This window comes from Prionailurus bengalensis, chromosome A3 (genome assembly GCF_016509475.1).
Source record: "Prionailurus bengalensis isolate Pbe53 chromosome A3, Fcat_Pben_1.1_paternal_pri, whole genome shotgun sequence".
NCBI lineage: Eukaryota > Metazoa > Chordata > Mammalia > Carnivora > Felidae > Prionailurus > Prionailurus bengalensis.
In genome coordinates, this window is record NC_057354.1 from 100800021 (window position 1) to 100818391 (window position 18371).

General features: G+C 51.6%; 1 protein-coding gene across 1 annotated transcript in view; it reads right to left on the minus strand.

The window, feature by feature from the left end:
* Positions 1 to 4203: 4203 nt before the first annotated feature.
* Positions 4204 to 18371, minus strand: part of POLR1A (RNA polymerase I subunit A) — a 74232-nt gene continuing 60064 nt past the window's right edge. The window contains exons 25-34 of the mRNA XM_043603894.1: positions 17709 to 17876; positions 16649 to 16784; positions 16010 to 16167; positions 11053 to 11179; positions 9383 to 9493; positions 8501 to 8800; positions 7460 to 7660; positions 6217 to 6334; positions 5558 to 5722; positions 4204 to 5183 (exon numbers count right to left, since the gene is read on the minus strand). Coding sequence (XP_043459829.1) covers positions 5083 to 5183; positions 5558 to 5722; positions 6217 to 6334; positions 7460 to 7660; positions 8501 to 8800; positions 9383 to 9493; positions 11053 to 11179; positions 16010 to 16167; positions 16649 to 16784; positions 17709 to 17876 — 1585 coding nt within the window. The 3' untranslated portion in view covers positions 4204 to 5082. The remainder of the gene's footprint in view (positions 5184 to 5557; positions 5723 to 6216; positions 6335 to 7459; positions 7661 to 8500; positions 8801 to 9382; positions 9494 to 11052; positions 11180 to 16009; positions 16168 to 16648; positions 16785 to 17708; positions 17877 to 18371) is intronic.

The following is an 18371-nucleotide window of genomic DNA, read 5'->3' on the forward strand; positions in this document are numbered from 1 at the left end:
GACATCAGTCCCGGGAGCTTCATCAGGACTGGATCTGGCTCTGGGGCATCGCTTTCACATTCTCTAGGTCTACTTCTTCAACCATGAAATGGGGCCAAGGGGACACCCACCGCAGGAAATTAGAGGAGATAACATCACAGAAGTCCTTTGTGACTGGTGCCGGTGAGGTTCCGAGAGTCCTTCTGGTAATGCATACTAGGTCGGGCCCTCACAATGTTTTCTCAAACTCTTCAAAATTTACTTCTACTTTTATTTAGGCCATAGATTGGGGTTCTTAGTTCTTGAAGGTGAGGGAGATGTCCACACCTGTAACAGGGCTGGAGATGCTGTGCAGAAGCCCAGGGCTCTCTGTGCGCTGCTCCCGACTTCTGGTAACTTTGTTACTGCTGTCCCTTCAGTACCGTGGAGACACGGTCACGGGTGTAAGTCTTCTTGTTAGTCCCCCTTTCAATCTATGTACCTCAGAAAATGCCCCAGCTGCCCGAACTAAAATCTAGGGGTGGGCATGGCCCAGTGTGGCCTGTAGCCAACCTGCTTAACCACAGTGTGGGTTCTGCACTAAACTCTGGGCCTACAGTATCCTGTTGATTTCATTTTGGGGAGAAAGTATTTAATGCAGATGACAAGACTATCTGTATCTAGGCTTGAGGAGGAAAAGGAAGGGCATGGTCAGGATATTCATGTTGGCACATGTCTTCCAGGCCTTCATGCCTAGACTTGCTCAAGTGGAGTCACCTGAGCAGCCAGCGTGAGCCGAGGAGCCCAGCCCTGTTCCGTCATAGGGTTCTGGCCTTTCACCAGGCCTGGGAACAAACCAGAGCTGTATGGCGTCCTGAACTGAATGGAGCTCCCTGATTACCATCATGGAGTGAGGAGGGTGCGCTGCTTAGAGCTTGGGGTACAGTCCTCACTGAAGGCCTTGACTTCTACGTGGCAACTTCTCAGAGTTTCTTCTAGGAAATACTTGCTGGGCAAGTGTCCCCTCCTCCTGCCCCTGTAGGTGCGCTTCTGGCAGGAACTTCTAAGTTGAATAAGCAGCCTCCCTAATATGCTGGGCTGGGAGGGAGCTGTGGGCCTCTTGCTTTCTGCCTAGAAACATCATGCCTTTTCTGTGCTGAACCACAGGTAGAGCAGAGTGAGGCACCTTTGGCCTCCATTCTATCGTTGCAGACATCTACCATGGCTCCATGACAGCTTTATCTCTCTCTGTCTCTCTCTCTCTCTCACACACACACACACACACACACACACACTCCTACTTTTTGAGGGCAGGGATCAGATCTTAAGATCTAAGTAGTGAAACCTGGTATCAGTGATTCACTCCTTGAGAAGTCATGACACAGAAAGTGAATGACTGTGACTTGCACAATATAGGGCTTATTCTAAGTCAGTTGTTCTCAACCTGCTGCACAGAGGACTCTCCTGGAGATCTTTCAATGTGCAGGCCACCCTCTGGGACTCATTAAACCAGAATCTCTTGCAGGGTGCCCTGGAATCAGTTTTTACAAAGCTTCCCAGGTGTTCTACTCCTGATACTACACTATCTGTTGGCTAACTTGAATTTAAGTAAAATATTGGAAGAAGAAGAAGAAAAAAGCTTCCCACATGGTCTGAATGTGCAGAATTGAGAACCTCTGCTCTAAATGGACCCTGGCAAAAAGGCATACTTGATGGTGTAGAAATTAAAAATTTTTGACTATAGCTATTCTGGTGGTTGTGATTGAAGAACCATGTGTAAACAGAGCAGGGGAGAGAAAACTGCCCCAGGGCTGGGAGACCTTGTGGAAGGCCCATCAATTCCATCACCTGAACTGTGTGACCTCAAGCACAAGCGGTGACTGCCTTACCCATCCTGTCCCACTCAGAAGTCTGGAGGACAACTTGTTACCTAACTGGGCTGAAGGACCAGTCTTTTCTATTGCAGGAGTATTTTCTAGACTCGTACAGCCCCCACTTAACCGTAAACTAAAATTTTAAGACTGGTAAGCAATGGAGAAACACTTAAGTGTTAACCTAAGTCTGTGTAGATGCAGACCACCTAAGGGCCCCAACATCAGATCCATTGATTTAGAGAGTGTGCGCACACATACACATGCACAGGCAGTGGAGGGGGAGAGGAAGAGGGAGAGAGAGAATCCCAAGCATGCTGCATGCTGAGTGCAGAGCCCTATGCAGGGCTGGATGCCATGACTGCGAGATCATGACCTGAGCCAAAATCAAGAGTTGGACACCTAACATACTGAGCCACCCAGGCGTCCTGCAACATCTGATTAAAATCAGTTCACAACAACTACCATATATAACAAAAAAGGAAAGAACAAACATCAACAGGGCTGTGGAGAAGTCTGAACCCTTGTGAGCTGTTGGTGGGAATGTAGAATGGTAGAGATGCTGTGGAAAATAGGACGGCAGCTTCTTAAAACCTTAAAAACAGAACTGCCATCTGATCCAACAATTCCACTTCTGGGTCTAAACCCTCAAACTAGAAGCAGGAACTCTAGGAGACATGTGCATCTATGTTCATAGCAGCATTATTTACAAGAGCCAAAAGGTAGAAGCAATCTAAGTGTCTGCTGACGGATGAACGGATAAACAAAATATACATACAGTGGAGTATTGTCATTCAGCCTTGAAAAGGAAGGAAATTCTGACACGTGCTACAACACTGATGACATTACGGTAAGTCAAATAAGCCAACCACAAAAGGGCAAATACTGTATCATGCACTTATATGAGGTAGTAGTCAAACACGACAGCAAACAGAATGGTGGCTGTGAGGGGCAAGTGGTCACCAAAGGAATAGGGAGTTCATGTTTAATGGTGACAGAGTTTCAGTTTTGCAAGAGTGAAGCCCTGTGTGGATGGAGGATGGTCCTGTTAACAATGTTAACTCCTTAATGCCATTGAATTACATGCTTAAAAATGGTTAAGAGGGTGAATTTTATGTTATTTTTCCCAGATTAAAACAAAACAACCCAGAGCCTTGTCTGGGAGGGGCACACATGAAGGAGACAACCTTTCTCGGAGTGGTTTATCAGAGTTAGGGGCTGGAAGAGCCCTGACAGGGACCAGTGAGGCCTGGAAGAAGCCTACCTATGTTTTGTACATATATTTTGGGACGAGGACCATGGAGAGAAAGGACAGTTAAGATCCAGGCTGGGAATGGGATTAGGTGCTTCACCCACACGTTTTCTTCCTGACTCAGACACATAATTCTCTCTCTCTCTGCCCCTTGCTCATTTGCGCCCTCTCTCCTCCAGCCCAAAAGAATATGCCATCTTAAACAGCAAAGGAGCCCCCCTCAAGGAGGCTTCTGACAGAACCAGTGAGTGTGTGATGCCATAAGGGGAGCCAGAGGATTCCTGGCCCACCATGATGCGCAAACTCTGAAATGTCTGCTTACAAAGCAGGTGTATCCTGGAAAAGAAACACATGGAAAACACAGGTGTCCAGGAAGTGTATGGATGGATGGGGCAAGAAGGGCAGGGGGCCATCACCTCACCTCCCAACACAAGCCAAGAGTCTAACTTCAGTGTGCATGGTCTATGCCCTGTCTATATTCTGGGCTTGCTCCTTCACTTTTGTATCTTCAGCGCCTGGGTGGGGCTGAGCCACGGAACCTACCGGCTTAAGCTGAGCCGTGGGGCCACGCAACATGTGCTCATTTGTCCAATGGGTTATCTTGAGCCCTGAGGACCCTCTCCCACAATTCTAGTACGAGTGGAAATTACCAAGTAGTGAATTGACCCACAACGCCAAGAACACATGCCGTAACCTGTGGCACAGGATTCCACTGTGGCCGTTTTTCCTGTGTCCCTCAGAAGCTGTGCTTATTCCTCTGTACCCAAGCCCTAGTAAACTGCTTCTGCCACTTTCCCTAGTGTGGGCGCAGGAGGCAAAGGGTGGGCCTGTCACGTGTCTGGAGGAGCGGCATGGTCATGCTCCCCGAGCAAGGCATCCTTTCCCACCTGCCACACAAAGGTCCTTCTCACTGGCTTCCACTCTTCTGATTGCAGGGCCAGAAGCTGGCTCTGGAAAGGGGGACAGAGCAGGGGCTGGCTGGGGTCAGAGTAGGAGGCTGCAGGGGCTGAGCTCTCCCCCACATCCTCTAACAAGAACAGAAGGGACCAAGATGTGACTGTGCTGAGAAATCCAAGTCCTGGGCTCTCAAATCACAAATGTAGAAACCACAAACCAAGGGAAAAAAAAAAAAAAAAAAACAAGTCTTTTTAATTTTTTCCCCTCCCAACAGCTAGTTCCAGTGATGTTTATTACTCAGCCTGAGTTGGAATAACATTAGACAAAAATAGAAATAGCCTCTGGATTTACAAAGCCTTTGTACAAGTCCTCTGACTTTTCTGTTCATGCCAGGGCCCCTTGCTGTGGTGCCAGAGGTCAGGGGAGGCTGGACGGCCCAGATGAAGCAGAGCCCGCAGAGAGGGATGCAGGCCTTAACGATGGGCTGAGAGCAGAGCCAGGAAAGATAAGCCAGGCAACTTGTCCAAACAGCTTGGCTGGCGACTTGGGGTTCTACGTGTGGGGTTGAGCTGTTGGGGCCCAGCCCCAGGTACAGAAGTTGGGTGGGCAGAGGTGTGGGCTTGGCCCAGGCAAAAGGTCTTGGGTGGACACTCTACGGGAACCGTGCCCCTAGGAACCGGTGCAGCTGGGAGGGGCAGGCCATAGGGTGGCAGGCTCCCAGTTCCTGGTCCTCCAGAGCCCTCAGAAGTCCTGCCTGCAGTTAGGTGAGCTCCCAGCAACAGGACTTCACCTCCCTGCTCTGGAGGTGCCACACAGGGGAAGGCCTGGCCACCTCGGAAGGATTGAGGGGACTCGGTGAACCTTATTCATGGTGTGAGATGGGGAAGGGCAAGGACAAGGAAGGCTCCCACTTTCCAGGTGAAGCTGGTCGAGCGGAGGCCAGCTGCTTTTTGCACCCCCTACATCTCTGCTGTGCCCTACATGGTCACTTTGAACCACCCTGGACTCTGTTCTCCCAGGCCTCTCAAGTGAAGGGCAGGCCAGGCCCTCACCTGGGTCCTCCTGGCCATCCTGTAGGCTGGGCAGATGGTGCTGCGGTGGCTACTATCTCAGGGGCTGCTTGAGCTCGAATAGGCCTGTCCCGCCTCTGACAACTTTCCCAACCACGATGCAGGCTGAAGGGGACCTCAGCTCATCATGCGATCCTGGGAGACACAAGAGATCTTGTTAGGTGGTTGAGAGGGAAGCTGGGGGTAGTGTAAGGGGTCTGGGGGTGGCGGGCGATCAACATGGAGGCTGGGCAGATGAGCCACCTCAGAGGCCAGCAGGAAGCCAAGTTCTGATGAGGTTATGTGAGGGAGCACTGCTTACAGAAAGAGAGGCAGAGCCTTCTCCCTTTCCTTCAAAAGGCAGAGGCAGCATCCCCATCTGCTGCCCACCCTCCCCAGTTGCTTCCTCAGTGAGATTCCAACATCTCACTTGTGTGGGAGGCATGTGGAAAGGTGCCGGGGGAGCAAGCCTATTTGCCCAGAGCAGATTTAGGAGAGGGAAGACCAAGGGCACCTGCCCATGCACTGACCCATCATGGTGGCCTGCTTCAGAAACTGGAAGCTGGTTTCAAATGTCATTTGCTGCAGAGGGGAGGAGTTTGACCGGATCCCAAAGCGATTCAATGGCTTGTACACGCCCTCGAAGCACATATAGTCGGCAACCAGGGAGAGATGGCGGGGATCAACCTCAATGCCTGTCACATTGGCAGTAACATCAGGAAAGATTACACAATGACAAGAGGACAGTTGCAGCAGCATCACCTGACACGAGCCAGCACACAGGCTCAGATGTAGACCCAAGGGCACCATTTCAAGCTCGGTCATCTACTCACTCAGCCCCCTCCCCATCCCAGACCACAATCAGTCCAGCCCACTCTCCACGTCTGTCCAGCAGCCCAGGAAACAGACTCCAGACTTGCAGGACATGACAACCTCACAGCACTATTTCACTTGGGACCTAAAACCCTGAAGGCAGGCAGGCTGGGGTCCATTCATCAGACAGGAGTTTCCTCAGAGGCCAGAGGAGAAACAGGTAGAGAGGCCCCAATGACAGTACTGAAACCTGTCCTCCCTGGTCACTCTCGGGGTCTCCCACAGGCCACATGCTCACTGCACCCATGTGTTGGTCTCCTACAGAGCAGGCCCGACATGCTGGGATCTTCTGAGTGTTGTCCGTGGCTCCTCTTACCATACACAGCAAACACGTCCTTGATTTCCTTCTCAATCACCCGCAGCGCGGCCTCGATGCCATACGTGTTGGCCATGGCGTGGATGTCGTTGGAATAGAGGCGGCTTAAGTCCAGAACCTAGAAAGTGGGTAGAGACTGAGTGCGGGGGCCTGGCTTTCTGCTCCCTTCTGCAGGCAAGACCCACACTGGCCGAGCTCGCTCCTTGTCTGGCAGTCAAGCAGAGCCGACGACGAAGTGATTGAAAGGTGGCCCAGGAGTAGCAAAAGGACAGAGTGTAAGCAGAGGTGCAGGTTGGCCAGAAGAAGCTATTTTCTTATTTGTTTATTTAAAAGATAGACTTGTCTCCTAGGATGGAGGCTTCCCTTGGTAGGTGAGGGACGTTCTCCAGCAGTGACACTTAAACTTGTCTCCAGGGCACATGGGGCAGTGACAGGGCAGCTCCACGGGGGCCCCGCTCGTCAGGGGCCCAAGGTGGCTCTGCACTATGGCAGCTCGTCCCCACAGGAGATGGTGGAGACTTTGGCCTTGTTTAAACAACCCTCCCAGGCATGACAGAGTCTGCCCTGTTGGTGGCTGGCTCTCAGGAGGTACGAGCCCACCCTGCCCTGTCCTTGGGAGGCACCCAGTGAAAGGCTCCAGGCAGGCCTGGAGGCGGGCCTCTGCTGTGGGAGAAGTGTTCCAGGTAGGGAGAGATTTGTGAGCTGGGTGCACACTGGGGAGGGTGGTGGGCTACAGGGGTCCCGACACCTCAGTATTCTTTGGGGAAACACTTGTGCCCAGGGGTTGAGAGCACCTCAGAAGGTTCTCGGAGACACAATGAAGCAGAAGAATGAAGAAACAGCCCAGAAGGATGACAGACGTGCTGGTGGAGCAGGTGGGGCACAGCACACAGGCGTTTGCCAGCACCAGGCACCGGCAGGCTGGTCTGAGCCACCTCTGCTCCCAGGGCCACCTTCCCCAGATAAAATGAGCAGCTCTCAGGCCAGTGACTCCACAAACTACATTTTACAAATCTACTTTGGAGACATATTAATTTCAAGGAGAAAAAAATTCTAGCCAAACTACTCCAAGAAAGTGTGGGTGAGATAAAGTTACCGAAGTCTTAACTAGGCTAATATGCACAGTGCATCCCAAGAAGAGGCCCCGGGTAACATGGTTGGCGTCTCGCCTCCCCGTGGCCAGCCCCTGAGTCAGTGTGAGGACCTCGTCCCGGCCAGCAGACAACCTGGAGAGGGCGCACACCTCGGCATACTTGAACAGCTCTGGCAAGTTGATTCCTTCTGTGTTTAAGACAAGCTCCTTCTCGTTCTTCTTATTGGTGGTTTCATTCAGGAGGCACCTCGTGATGCCCTTTGTCGCGTAGATGACGGTGCCCTGGGCCAAGGACACTACCAGGGAGCTCATGTCAAAGTTGATCTTCATCAGAGGGAGCTTCACTGTCACCTGCAAGAGGAAGGAGGGTTGCATCAGGGAAGGGGCTGCCCCCGGCCCTGAGAAGGAGGTAGAGGGCCCCCAACTGGCTCCCTGGGTGAGGCCTTCAAAGCCTGTGTAGTAAACACCTTGGCTGGGGACAGACGGTCCTGCTGGGGCAGATTGGCTGGGTCTGCACAGGCGAACACTGGGTGCCTTAACCAACCACACAGAGCAGCCATCTCCAGTCACCCAGGCGAAGATGACAGCAGTAGAGCGACACCTTCACAGATGCTGATAAAAATCATGTCTGCTCAACAGTGCCCTTGATAGACTTTTGATCACCACAAAGTGTCACACTCATTGTTTCGTGTGTAACCTGCTCAATGACTCTTATCTACATTGCCGTTTGGGAGCCACTGGACTGGGTCAAAGTGAAGGTCAAAAACGTCAGCCCATGTGTAGGAGCAAAGGCATCCTGACCACCCAGCCTTGGAGGGAACGGTGCACCCTGCCGTTGCAGACCACAGGCCACGGGGGTGGGGAAGTGGCGCGCTCCTGCTTGCCTCTGCAACTCTGACATCCGTCCACTCGGTAGGACTGAAGACGGAATGGGGGGATGCTTAGAAGTGCCTCCACTCCAGGGCCTGGCCCATCAGACCCACAGACACACACTGTTCTTGAAGAGTCCGAAAGTACTGGCCCGCTAGGGGTTTGAGTCAAATGGGTGGGGTAGTGATTTGAGGCACTGGGGTCACGGTGGTCACCAGATTCTTTAAGGGATCTGAGATCATAAGGAGATTGCAACCGACTGCCACAGGCCCCGCACGCCACCCGGCCCGCGTGGGGAGGAGCTGGGCAGCGGGCACTGACCTGGCACCACAAGCTCTCCTCGGTGTCGTACTGGTAGTCCTCTATGAATGGGTGGGACTCGCGCACGGCCTGCGCACGGCGCTCCATGGCCTCGGCTCCCTGGGGCTCCCTGACGCGGGTGGATTTCCGGGGCTGTGTGAGGGGGGCGGCAGGGGCCGAGTCCTCCTCGGGGCCTGAGCCCACCTCTTCATCCTGCTCCTGGGCCTTCTCAGCACCTTCCCCGGGGCCATGCCCTTCCTCCTGCATGTCCTCATCGTCGTTCTCCTCCCCAGCCTCGTCCTCCTCGCTCTCATAATCGACCTGGCAGGGGATAGAGTGCAGTCTGTGTCACCTGGCCCCTCCCTCCCATCTGTCTGGACTGTGCCTGCAAAACAAGCACCCCTATAGAGGCCCACCAGGCCTGCCCTGGGCTGCCTCCTCCTCTCGCCCGTTGGCCCTTCCCCTGGGAATGGTGGCCTCTCAGTCCCAACTCCCAACACTCTTCCACCCTCCTTGGGCTCTCTCTTGCCCGTCAATTTCCTCAGCCCCTCTAATCTGCCCTTTGTCCCAGCAGCAGTCATGGCAAGACTGGTTTTGGTATATTTTCACTGTAAAAAACAAGAGGCAGCCTGACTTCAGCTCCTTGCAAAAGCCTCTGGGTCCCTGAATCTGATTCCATCCAGAGCCGAAGGACAGTCCTGGGATGGCCCCTGCCCAATCCTGCCCTGTGAACTTCATCTTCTTCATCGACAAGTGTGCTGGGCAGGCCAGACTTGTCCCAGGGTTCCTAATGGGTTCCAGCAGGATAGCAAAGGTGTGGCCATATGTGGTGAGCAATAATCCTGCAGGTGTGACACAGGATGGATGTGACCATAGCCCCTTCACCTTGGCCAGTCCCCTCACCTCCTCCTCTTGTTTCTTCTTGCGCTTGGTATCAGAAGCATCAGCGTCTCCCTCCTCGGCTTCAGCATCCACAATGTGCCCCTCCTCTTCCTCATCACCCTCCTGCTCTCCCTGTGGTTTGGGGACAAGGAGGAAAAAAGACTGGCTCTAAAACCGAGTGCTTGGTGAATCCATCTATCTACCCACACATCCTTTTCAGCTCACTCACCCACCCAGCCACCCACCTGCCTATCTATGCATCCATTCATTATACCTCCACCTGGCACCCTCCCAACCACCCATCTACCTACCTACCCTTCCACCTGGCCACCCTGTCCATCCAGTCCCTGCTCTGGGACAGCCCTGCACTCCCTGTCTCCTTCTCTTCAAGCTTCATTGTCACATGTACCACCTGCAAAACCTTGCATTTAAAAAAATTTCAGAAAAGGGGGGCGCCTGGGTGGCTCAGTCAGTTGAGCTTCCGACTTCAGCTCAGGTCATGATCTCATGGTTTGTGAGTTCAGGCCCCACGTCGGGCTCTGTGCTGACAGCTCAGAGCTTGGAGCCTGCTTCAGATTCTGTGTCTCCTTCTCTGCCCTTTCCCTGTATGCTCTTTCTCTCTCTCTCTCTCTCTCAAAAATAAATAAAAACATTAAAAAAAAAATTAAAAAAAAAAAAAAAGAAAGAAAGAAAAAATTTCAGAAAAGGGACCAGGCTTTCCAAGTCATTAAAAGAAAATGGTATAAAATATTGCTCCAAATATTTTTGTTCTAGATGGAGATGAAGAGAAAGGATTATCTTGGTGGGCTATTAAGCATTTTAAAAACCAAACATTTATACCTTTCTTTACTGACCTTGGCTCCTAGTTTCTTATAGTCTTCTTCTGGGTGACTTAAGGATAAACGGAGTAACCTTTCAAAGACCACCTATACCCATCTGTGCTTGAGTTAGCCAACTGGTAGACTTCCCGGGCCAGAGACCTAGCATTCTCTCTGGTCTACCTTAAGGCCGTACTAAGTCTTCACTGCGATCCTCTGCCGCCAGCGCCCCCACAGGTTGGCTGCATTGGCACAGCTATTGCTATATAGCCCTACAAGCTGCTGTTGGCTCAGATGACAGTAGGGGACCTGTCCCCACACTACCCCTGGGTCTCCTTGCAGATGAGGTTGTCACCATTCCTGGACTATTTTGCCCCTAGTAGCTTTTCCCTGACTCCTTCCTTTTTTTTATTACAGCGGCCCAAATTTCCTGCTTCAAAACGCCTCTACTAATTCCTGCCAGTGCTCTGTGGGCCTCGGTTCATCTGGCCCAGGGAAGTCAAAGGCAGAGCAACATGAAACCAGAAAAAGAATTCCAAAGCCCAGCAGGTACCAATACTTTCAGCCTGTCCTCAGGATAAAAATCACTCACAGAGTGGTCCTTGAGAGGAGACAGATAGATGACCATGTGCCTTCACCCAGTGCCAGCCAGACCTGCTGTCTGGCAGCACCCCCTGACCCTATCAGCACAGCAGGTAAATGGAGAGGTACAGGGAGATATGGGCCAAATCCAGGAAGGGGCTTGAGGAGTGCTGAAAACAACCCCAGAGTTTTTTCAGGGGAGAAGACTAAGCCAACAGCCACCCTATGGGCTTCTCAGCCTGGGACCCTCCCTGTGCTGGTCCTAGAGGGGCCCCTGGGGGACTCACTCACCCGGTTCCTCTCTGAGTCCCCAGTGTTGTCTAGATCCCGCTGGGTAGCTCTCCGAGTGTTTACGCTTCTGAAAGCTGAGGCTTTATTGTTCTTCTTTCTGATGGATTCCATCAGAATTTTAAAGAATCTAAAATGAGAAGAAAGCCACACAGCCCCATTCAATACAAGCATCTCTACTCTGCCCTCCTTGCGGGTGTAGGATGTTCCGCCCAAGGATCTCACAGCCATCTAAGGGGGCATCGGGGATTTACACATGAGACAGAGATACAGCGTCTCCTATCCCCCTCTTGCAGTTTCTAAAGGGCACAGACAGAGCACTGCTCCAGAGCCCACCAGGCCTGGTCTGCACACATGTCCTGCCACTCCTCAGGTGCGTGACTTTAAGCATGACAGTCTCTGGAGCCTTAACTCCCTTATCTGTAAAATGTGGGTATGAATATGCATCGTGCAGTCTTGTTTTAAGGATTAGAAACAACCCCCTGTCCAATAACTGTCATGAGGCCTGGCAGAGTGGGTGTTCCGTAAGTCAAAGTTGCTAGCGCTGCTGTGGCCAGAGTCTGAAAGGGACAGCAGACTCTCCAGCAGGAGGGGAGTCCAGCCAGGACTAGGACCATCCCCTGCCTGCCCCTGCAGCATCTCCAGAAAGTGGTGCAGCACAGGCCTAACAGCTCTTGTCTCCTTGGGGTATGAGCCCCAACAATTTGATGGAAGAGCTAAGATGTGCAAGAGTTCATCAGAGTTTTAAAGGCACTGATAACTTACTTTGTGGCAATAAATCATGTCGACAAGTTGGAACCAGACCAATTTAAAAGAACCAACTTGAAGCAGAGCCTGGGGGCCTTTCTTGGCCCTTTGCCTCTTCCTCCTGAGTTTTCTATTTTTAAGCTCCCTTAAGGCCTTGCCCTGCCTCCCTGCACCCCTCCCTCCCCCAACCCTGCTCTTCTTTTTTCACATTATCTCCTTCTTGCCTTTCTTCCTCTTCAGGCCAGAACAGCATGCCAAAATGGACTGCTTTTAATTATATTAAGGATCAGGTCCCTCAGCCAGCCAGCCAGCATCCTGTACTGTCTCAGCACCTATAATGTGCATATCATGTGCCCTGGGAGCAAAGCAAGGGTGAAAATACAGGAGTGGGGTCTTAAGAAGAAGGCAAATATTTACTATTCTTCTTTTTTTTTTAACCTTTTTTTTTTAATCTTTATTTTTGAGAGAGAGAGAGAGAGAGAGAGAGAGAGAGCAGGGGAGGAACAGAGAGAGGGAGACACAACCCGAAGCAGGCTCCAGGTTCCGAGCTGTCAGCACACAGCCTGATGTGGGGCTTGAATTCACAAACCGTGAGATCATGATCGGAGTTGGACGCTTAACCGACTGAGTCACCCAGGTGCCCCTTTACTATTTTTCTTATTAAGAGCAAAAGACTATTGTTCTCCCTCCTCATTTTTTTTTTTTTTAACTTTTTAAAGTTTATGGTTTTGCTGAGGTTTCTGCCCTTGGCAGAAAAAAGGCTCCTCACCCACCAATCCAGGGAAGAACCTGGTTGCCAGGTGCTGGGGATGGGGACCAGGGCCTGATAAGGGAAGGCCAGGCTTGACTTGAGAAGATACAATCTAACTGAGAAGAGGGGGCAAAAGAGAAGTTTCTGGAATGTCAGGCTCTGGTTCAAATCTGGATCCAGCCAGAGACCCAGGAGGAAGGCCTTGATCTCGTCTGCATGGTGGGACATGTCCGCTGCGACCTGAGCCCACTGCAGAGAGGAGACGAAACGAGATGGGATGGGGGTGTGGAAAGCGCTATGACCACTGCTCGTCACCTCCCGCTGCTTCGGGGCTGCTGCTCTGACTCCTCAGACTCTCTAGACCAGTGGCTTTGCAGCCATGTCGCCCCTCCGAGGCTCCAGTCCTCCAGAATTGGCCCCAACCCCAACTACCCATCTGCTCTGCCCCCCCCCCCGTGCATCCTCTGGGCTCCCTCTGCCAGCAATTTCTCCAACCCCTTTGCTACCTGCTGGAGTTGCATCCACCCCTCAAGGCTGGGTCTAAGTGCAGATGAAAGTCCCCACGGAGACCTTCCTTAATCCCCCCTTGCTGGGCATCCTTTCTGCCTAAACTGCCTCTTCCAGTGAACAAGACTGCGGGAGAACAGGTGAGAAATTGAGAAAGCTGAATGCACCCTGACAAGTGGTAGACATGTTACCAGTACGCCAGAGTTCTCCTGTGGGTGCAAACAAGTTTGCCCCTCTGTGATTTTGCCACGAGCTAGGGAACTGAAGGCGCACAATGACTGTCCTGTGAAGGTTTTGCTATTTGTCAGAATGTGGCAACTAAAAGGGAACAGGATGGGTAGGCTGCAGAGACACCGCCCATCCCACATAAATAATTGCAAACAGAGAATATGACCCTTGGCTGTTTCCAGGAGTGCCTGGCAACTGCTCCGCCACCTGCTGCTTGCAAAGTCTGACTCCCAGAAGCTGTAATTGCACACTCTAGCTTGGTCGTTTCATGGCTGGGAACAGGAGGCCAGAACTTCCACCCGACTCCAGGCTTGGTGCTCTTGTGACTTCACCGCCCCCGGCCAACCGCCCAGATAGCTTATACAAACATCCAAAGTGACAGGTGTCAGTAAAAATATTTACAGAAACTTCAATGCATACACACTGCCATCTAGACAAATGCCTCTGTGTCTCTTTCTCTTCTCCAATCTATTGTCAAATAGTCTCATGAGCCAATAGTTGGGAGAAGAGATGGGATGGGAGGGAGGGTAGGGGAGAAGAGAGAGAAACAGAGGTGGAGGAGGTGGGGGAGGGAAGGGAGAAAGGAAGGAGAAAGGTTTCCTGCAGGGGCGGGGGTGTCACTCTTTGAGAGCACACACTCACGTTGCCTCATGGTCCGTAAGAGGTCTCATTGTGCTTGCTACGCTGCCCAAGCCTGTCAAGCACTGTCCAAAGCACACCCCAGTTCACACATTGCTCCTTCTCTTATTTTTGGCCCGATGTGCTCGAGTCAGAGTAGCTCCACCGAGAGCTACTGCACATGGCTTTGTTTATCACAGCTTTTCAAGTGCACAAGCAAAATACAAACTAGGAGCTGAAAAAGTACTTGGCTGCTGGTAAGAAGCCAGGGCTGGCCCTCATCAAGAAAAAAATTGTTTAAAGGCGATGAATTTTTCAATTCTCCAAGATAACAGAAGTAGGAAGAACTCTAAGCACAGCCTGGTACATGCCTCATGCTGACCTACCTGCTCAGCAGGCAAAGCCCTAGGTGAATAAAAACAGGGCACACTATCCAGCTTCGCCTGCTCTTGACAAGTCTCAAGAGGCCATGTGATCCTAATTCCCATTTCTCAGAAAAGGGCTGCCTGGCCAGCACAAACATGCGGCGCACTTGGGAGTTCTGTTCCTCCCTGTTAATTAATGAGCCGGCAGGCTGGAGACACGTCTCTTGTGACATGGCCCAGCGTCTTGAGAGCACTGGGTCTGCCTGGTAAAAGGAACCTTCTCCACCCATGTGGATGGTGATGCACGTATTCCCCAAGGCCCAGACAGCGACAACTTCACTTGGGCTCATGTAAATTGTGACAACTTCACCCGGGCTCATGTAAATTGCAACAATTTCATCCGGGCTCATGTAGATTGGGTCAGGATTTGCCCAGTGGTGGCCCCTTTCCAAGGGGATGACTTCACATCCAAGCCCATCTATCATGATACCCACTGTCCTGAACACCACATGTTTAGAGGGCTGGCCTGAGGCCAGGTCACATCTTCAGGTCAGAGAGAAGAGGGCCAGTGGCAGAACAGCCGCTCTCTCCTGGCCACACTACATCCAGTGTGGGCGTTGCTCAGTAAAGGTTGGTGGGATGACTGAAAGCAGTGAACTCTGCTTCCACTCTGCCCCATTGATTCTCCATTTTGGGGAGGCTCCAGGAAGATCTGAGAACTGGTCTAGATTAGAGGCAGTGGTTGGTGGTCTGTGACCAAATCCTGCTGACAGATGGGATCTGTTTGGGCGTCACCAAGCTTTTGAAAATGTATGAATTAGTTGCTGATATTTAAAAACTAAGAGGCTTATTTATAAAAGCATCAACAAGCAACTAAACAGCCAAAGACAGAAAAAAAAAACAGGGAAAGAGGCTTTTTGTTTTTTTGAATTAGGAGATCGGGCCACTGTGGCCCACATGCCTGTCCTGAGGCAGGTTCTGTACTCTCCAGCCTGTCAGAGACCTCCCGGCCTTCTTCACTGGCCTGCTTCCTGCTGGGCCCTGCAACCATTTGAGTTTGCACGGCATGATCTAGGGTCCGCTGGTGAGTCAAAAGTGCTTCGCTGGCTCTTCCTGGCCTACCCCAGCCCCAATGTGTCGACCATCCTACTCCTGGGTACTCAGTGTGGTAGCCTGTGCTTTCCAAGTGTCCAGCACTAACTTGCACTTGAGAAAAAAAGAATGTTCATTCTCCCTACCAGAAGGGAACCAGAATTTCTCTGTAAGAAGTTGCAGGTAACCCCAGCTTAGAATTGGGGTTTAAAAGCAGCATGCTATCAGTAGACTGCTCATTATTACACAGACTAGAAATGTATTAGGAACAACATTATGCTGCCTGGAACATCATGTCAAAAACCAACACCATGTGCTAGTCTGACCTTACAGTGGTACCCTGTGATGGGGCTCCCTCCTCCTTCCGGTACCTATACTTCCACGTCTTAAAGCCTCCAAACCCAAGACGACAAGACTCGTCAACCAGAGAGAAGTTAAGTTTTCACAGAGTGGTGCGTGGTTAATGCAATCACACCCACAGGCCAGATTAGCAGTGAGGTTTCCAAATTAGGCTACAGGGCCTGCTGTTTTCCCAAACACTGCCCTTGAAGGATCCATTTAGAGAAATGCAGCCAATCTCCAGGAGTCCTACAGCCTGGAGCACTCAAGGGCAATGACAAAGTCAAACAACAAATGCGGCCTGAGTGCTAACCTCGTCTCCATGAAGTGCAGGATGTCCTCAGGTCTCAGGCACTTCTCCTGCTGGTAATGTGCACGTGGCAGGAACTGAAACCGCAACTGATACACTTGAAACTTGTCCCGTTTTTCTCCGATACAGAAGGATTCCTGGACATCAATTTTCTCCAACACCTTGAACCAGAGGGACAGAGAGAACCTAACTTGCCTGAGTCCCAGGGGACTGTGCATGACAGTCATGGTTTCGGGAAATCCAAGGGTTTAGGGGGAGAGGGGGAGGGACCACAGGCCCAAACCCCAAAGGAACCCCACTGAGTTCTGCCAGTGTGAATCCTCGGGGGACAGGTGCCCACGGCTGGTGGGTCATCTCCAGAGGATGGCCCAAGGCTGCAGGGAGCGGACTCCAGCGGGGCTAGTAAGTTACCGCAGAAAGCATTTTTATTTTTAAGGCATGCGAAAAAGCTATAAACTGATGGATTACTTCTAAAGCTTACTGGTTCATCCCTCCCTGCTCAGCACCTGGCAGAGAAAGCTTCTCCCTCATTCATGGGAGTCTGAACCCAGGGTCTCAATGGTCAGCAAATCTGTTCTTCAGAGATGGAAGATGCAGGAAAATGCCTCCACCCACTCTTAGCCAGCTCCAAGAGACCATTACCTCCCCTAAGCACACTCTGGTGAGCTGCTTCTTCAGGCTTTTTACTCTCTTCAGTGCTTTCTTGGTGTTGAACACGGGCACGCTCATCATGGGCGTCTTGATGTTGGCACTGGCCACCATGAGAATCTCCCTCAACCTGTCACAGAACATGGGCACATCTAATTGTAAGAGGTACCCAGACTCCCTATTTTTGCGAGGCCTTTCTTATCAAGATATTACGGCTCTTCTGGGATCTGAGAAGCCTTGGGATATTGCAAGGAAGTACGCTGGATCAGAAAGTCCCAGCTCTGGCCCAGTGAGTGACAGCAAGTGACCCACCTATCAATTTTCTCCATAGGAGCACGGGCTCCTCAAGGACAGGCTAGTATTATTCTTGTTTCCTATCACCTGTGCCTTACATACAGTGGGTGCTTACTAAGAGCTTATGGAACAAATGAGAGATGCAAGGATGATAAAGTTATCACCTATAGTGCTCCTACTGGATGCAGGCACCATGATGCTCCTGGCCTTGCCCCTGAGTTGTCAGCCCACATGGTCCAACTGCATGGTGGGCCCTGGCCTCCGCCCTTCCACAGGTCAAGGATCCTGAGGTTAGGGAAGTTGAGGAACCCCAGTCTCTCTGCTAAAAAGTGGCAAGGTCAGGCATTCAATGCAAGTGAGTCTCCCACTCTTTCCTCTTGTCCAGTGGCCATTACCCTACAGATGTGTACATGTATTGGAAGGGCCACTGTGGGTTACGTTCTAGGTGATTGGTGCCCCCAGAGTTAGGCAGCCAAGTGCATGTGGCTTGTTAACAACCTCTGCTCCTGAGTCCCGACCCCAGAAGTGTAGCTCCACAAGTGTCCCAGGTCACGGATACAGGAGTTGGCAGAGGGATAAAGAGAGATTCCAAGAGGCTTGGGCACTGATCCAACCATAGAAACCAGTTGGGCTCCAGGAAGTCCAACTCTAATCGCCATTTTGGATAAGACGCCCCCCGCCCCACCCCCCACTGAATGACTTCCTCCCCGGGAGTGGGCTTAGGAAAGATCCCATGCTATGCACCCATGTAGCCCCGTACCTCGGAATGCCCAGAGTGACATTCATCTCGCCTCTGCCAGCAAAGTGGAAAGTGTTCAGGGTCATCTGTGTGGAGGGCTCCCCAATGCTCTGGGCAGCCAGTAGGCCCACGGCCTCACCCGGATCACATAGTGAGCGCTGCCACTTGAGCTGCAGCAGGGTCCTCAGCCTGGAATGGGGTAGAGAGGGGGGCACGACTAGGAGCACAGACACCACCTGTCTGTCTGTTAGGAGCTGTCAACACCACCCAAAGCCAGGGTGCATGGAGTATTAGCTCTCCCTCTTTCTGGGCTTGTTTTCCCTAGGCAAATGATCCTCCTAATCCTTCAAATCCTGCTAGTGACCCTGGGATGTCCTAAATTATGCAGTACAGATCTCAGCTGGGTGGCTGAAGTGCTAGACATCCATACTCGGACCGTTCGTGTTTGCTCCGAGAACACCAAGTTCCCACTCTGCACCAGTTACCGTGAGTCCCCAAAGCAGTGAGTATTTCTGAGCTCGCTCTTCACGTTTTCCTTCGATTCTTTTCTCCCCACCTCCCCCTGTATAAACTAGGAAGGCGTTCACTGAACTATTATGGGTGTAACCAGTGAGGTCTGAGTACCTATCAGTCTTCCTGACAGAAAAGAACCTTCAAATACCTCCAGAACTTTAGAGATTCACC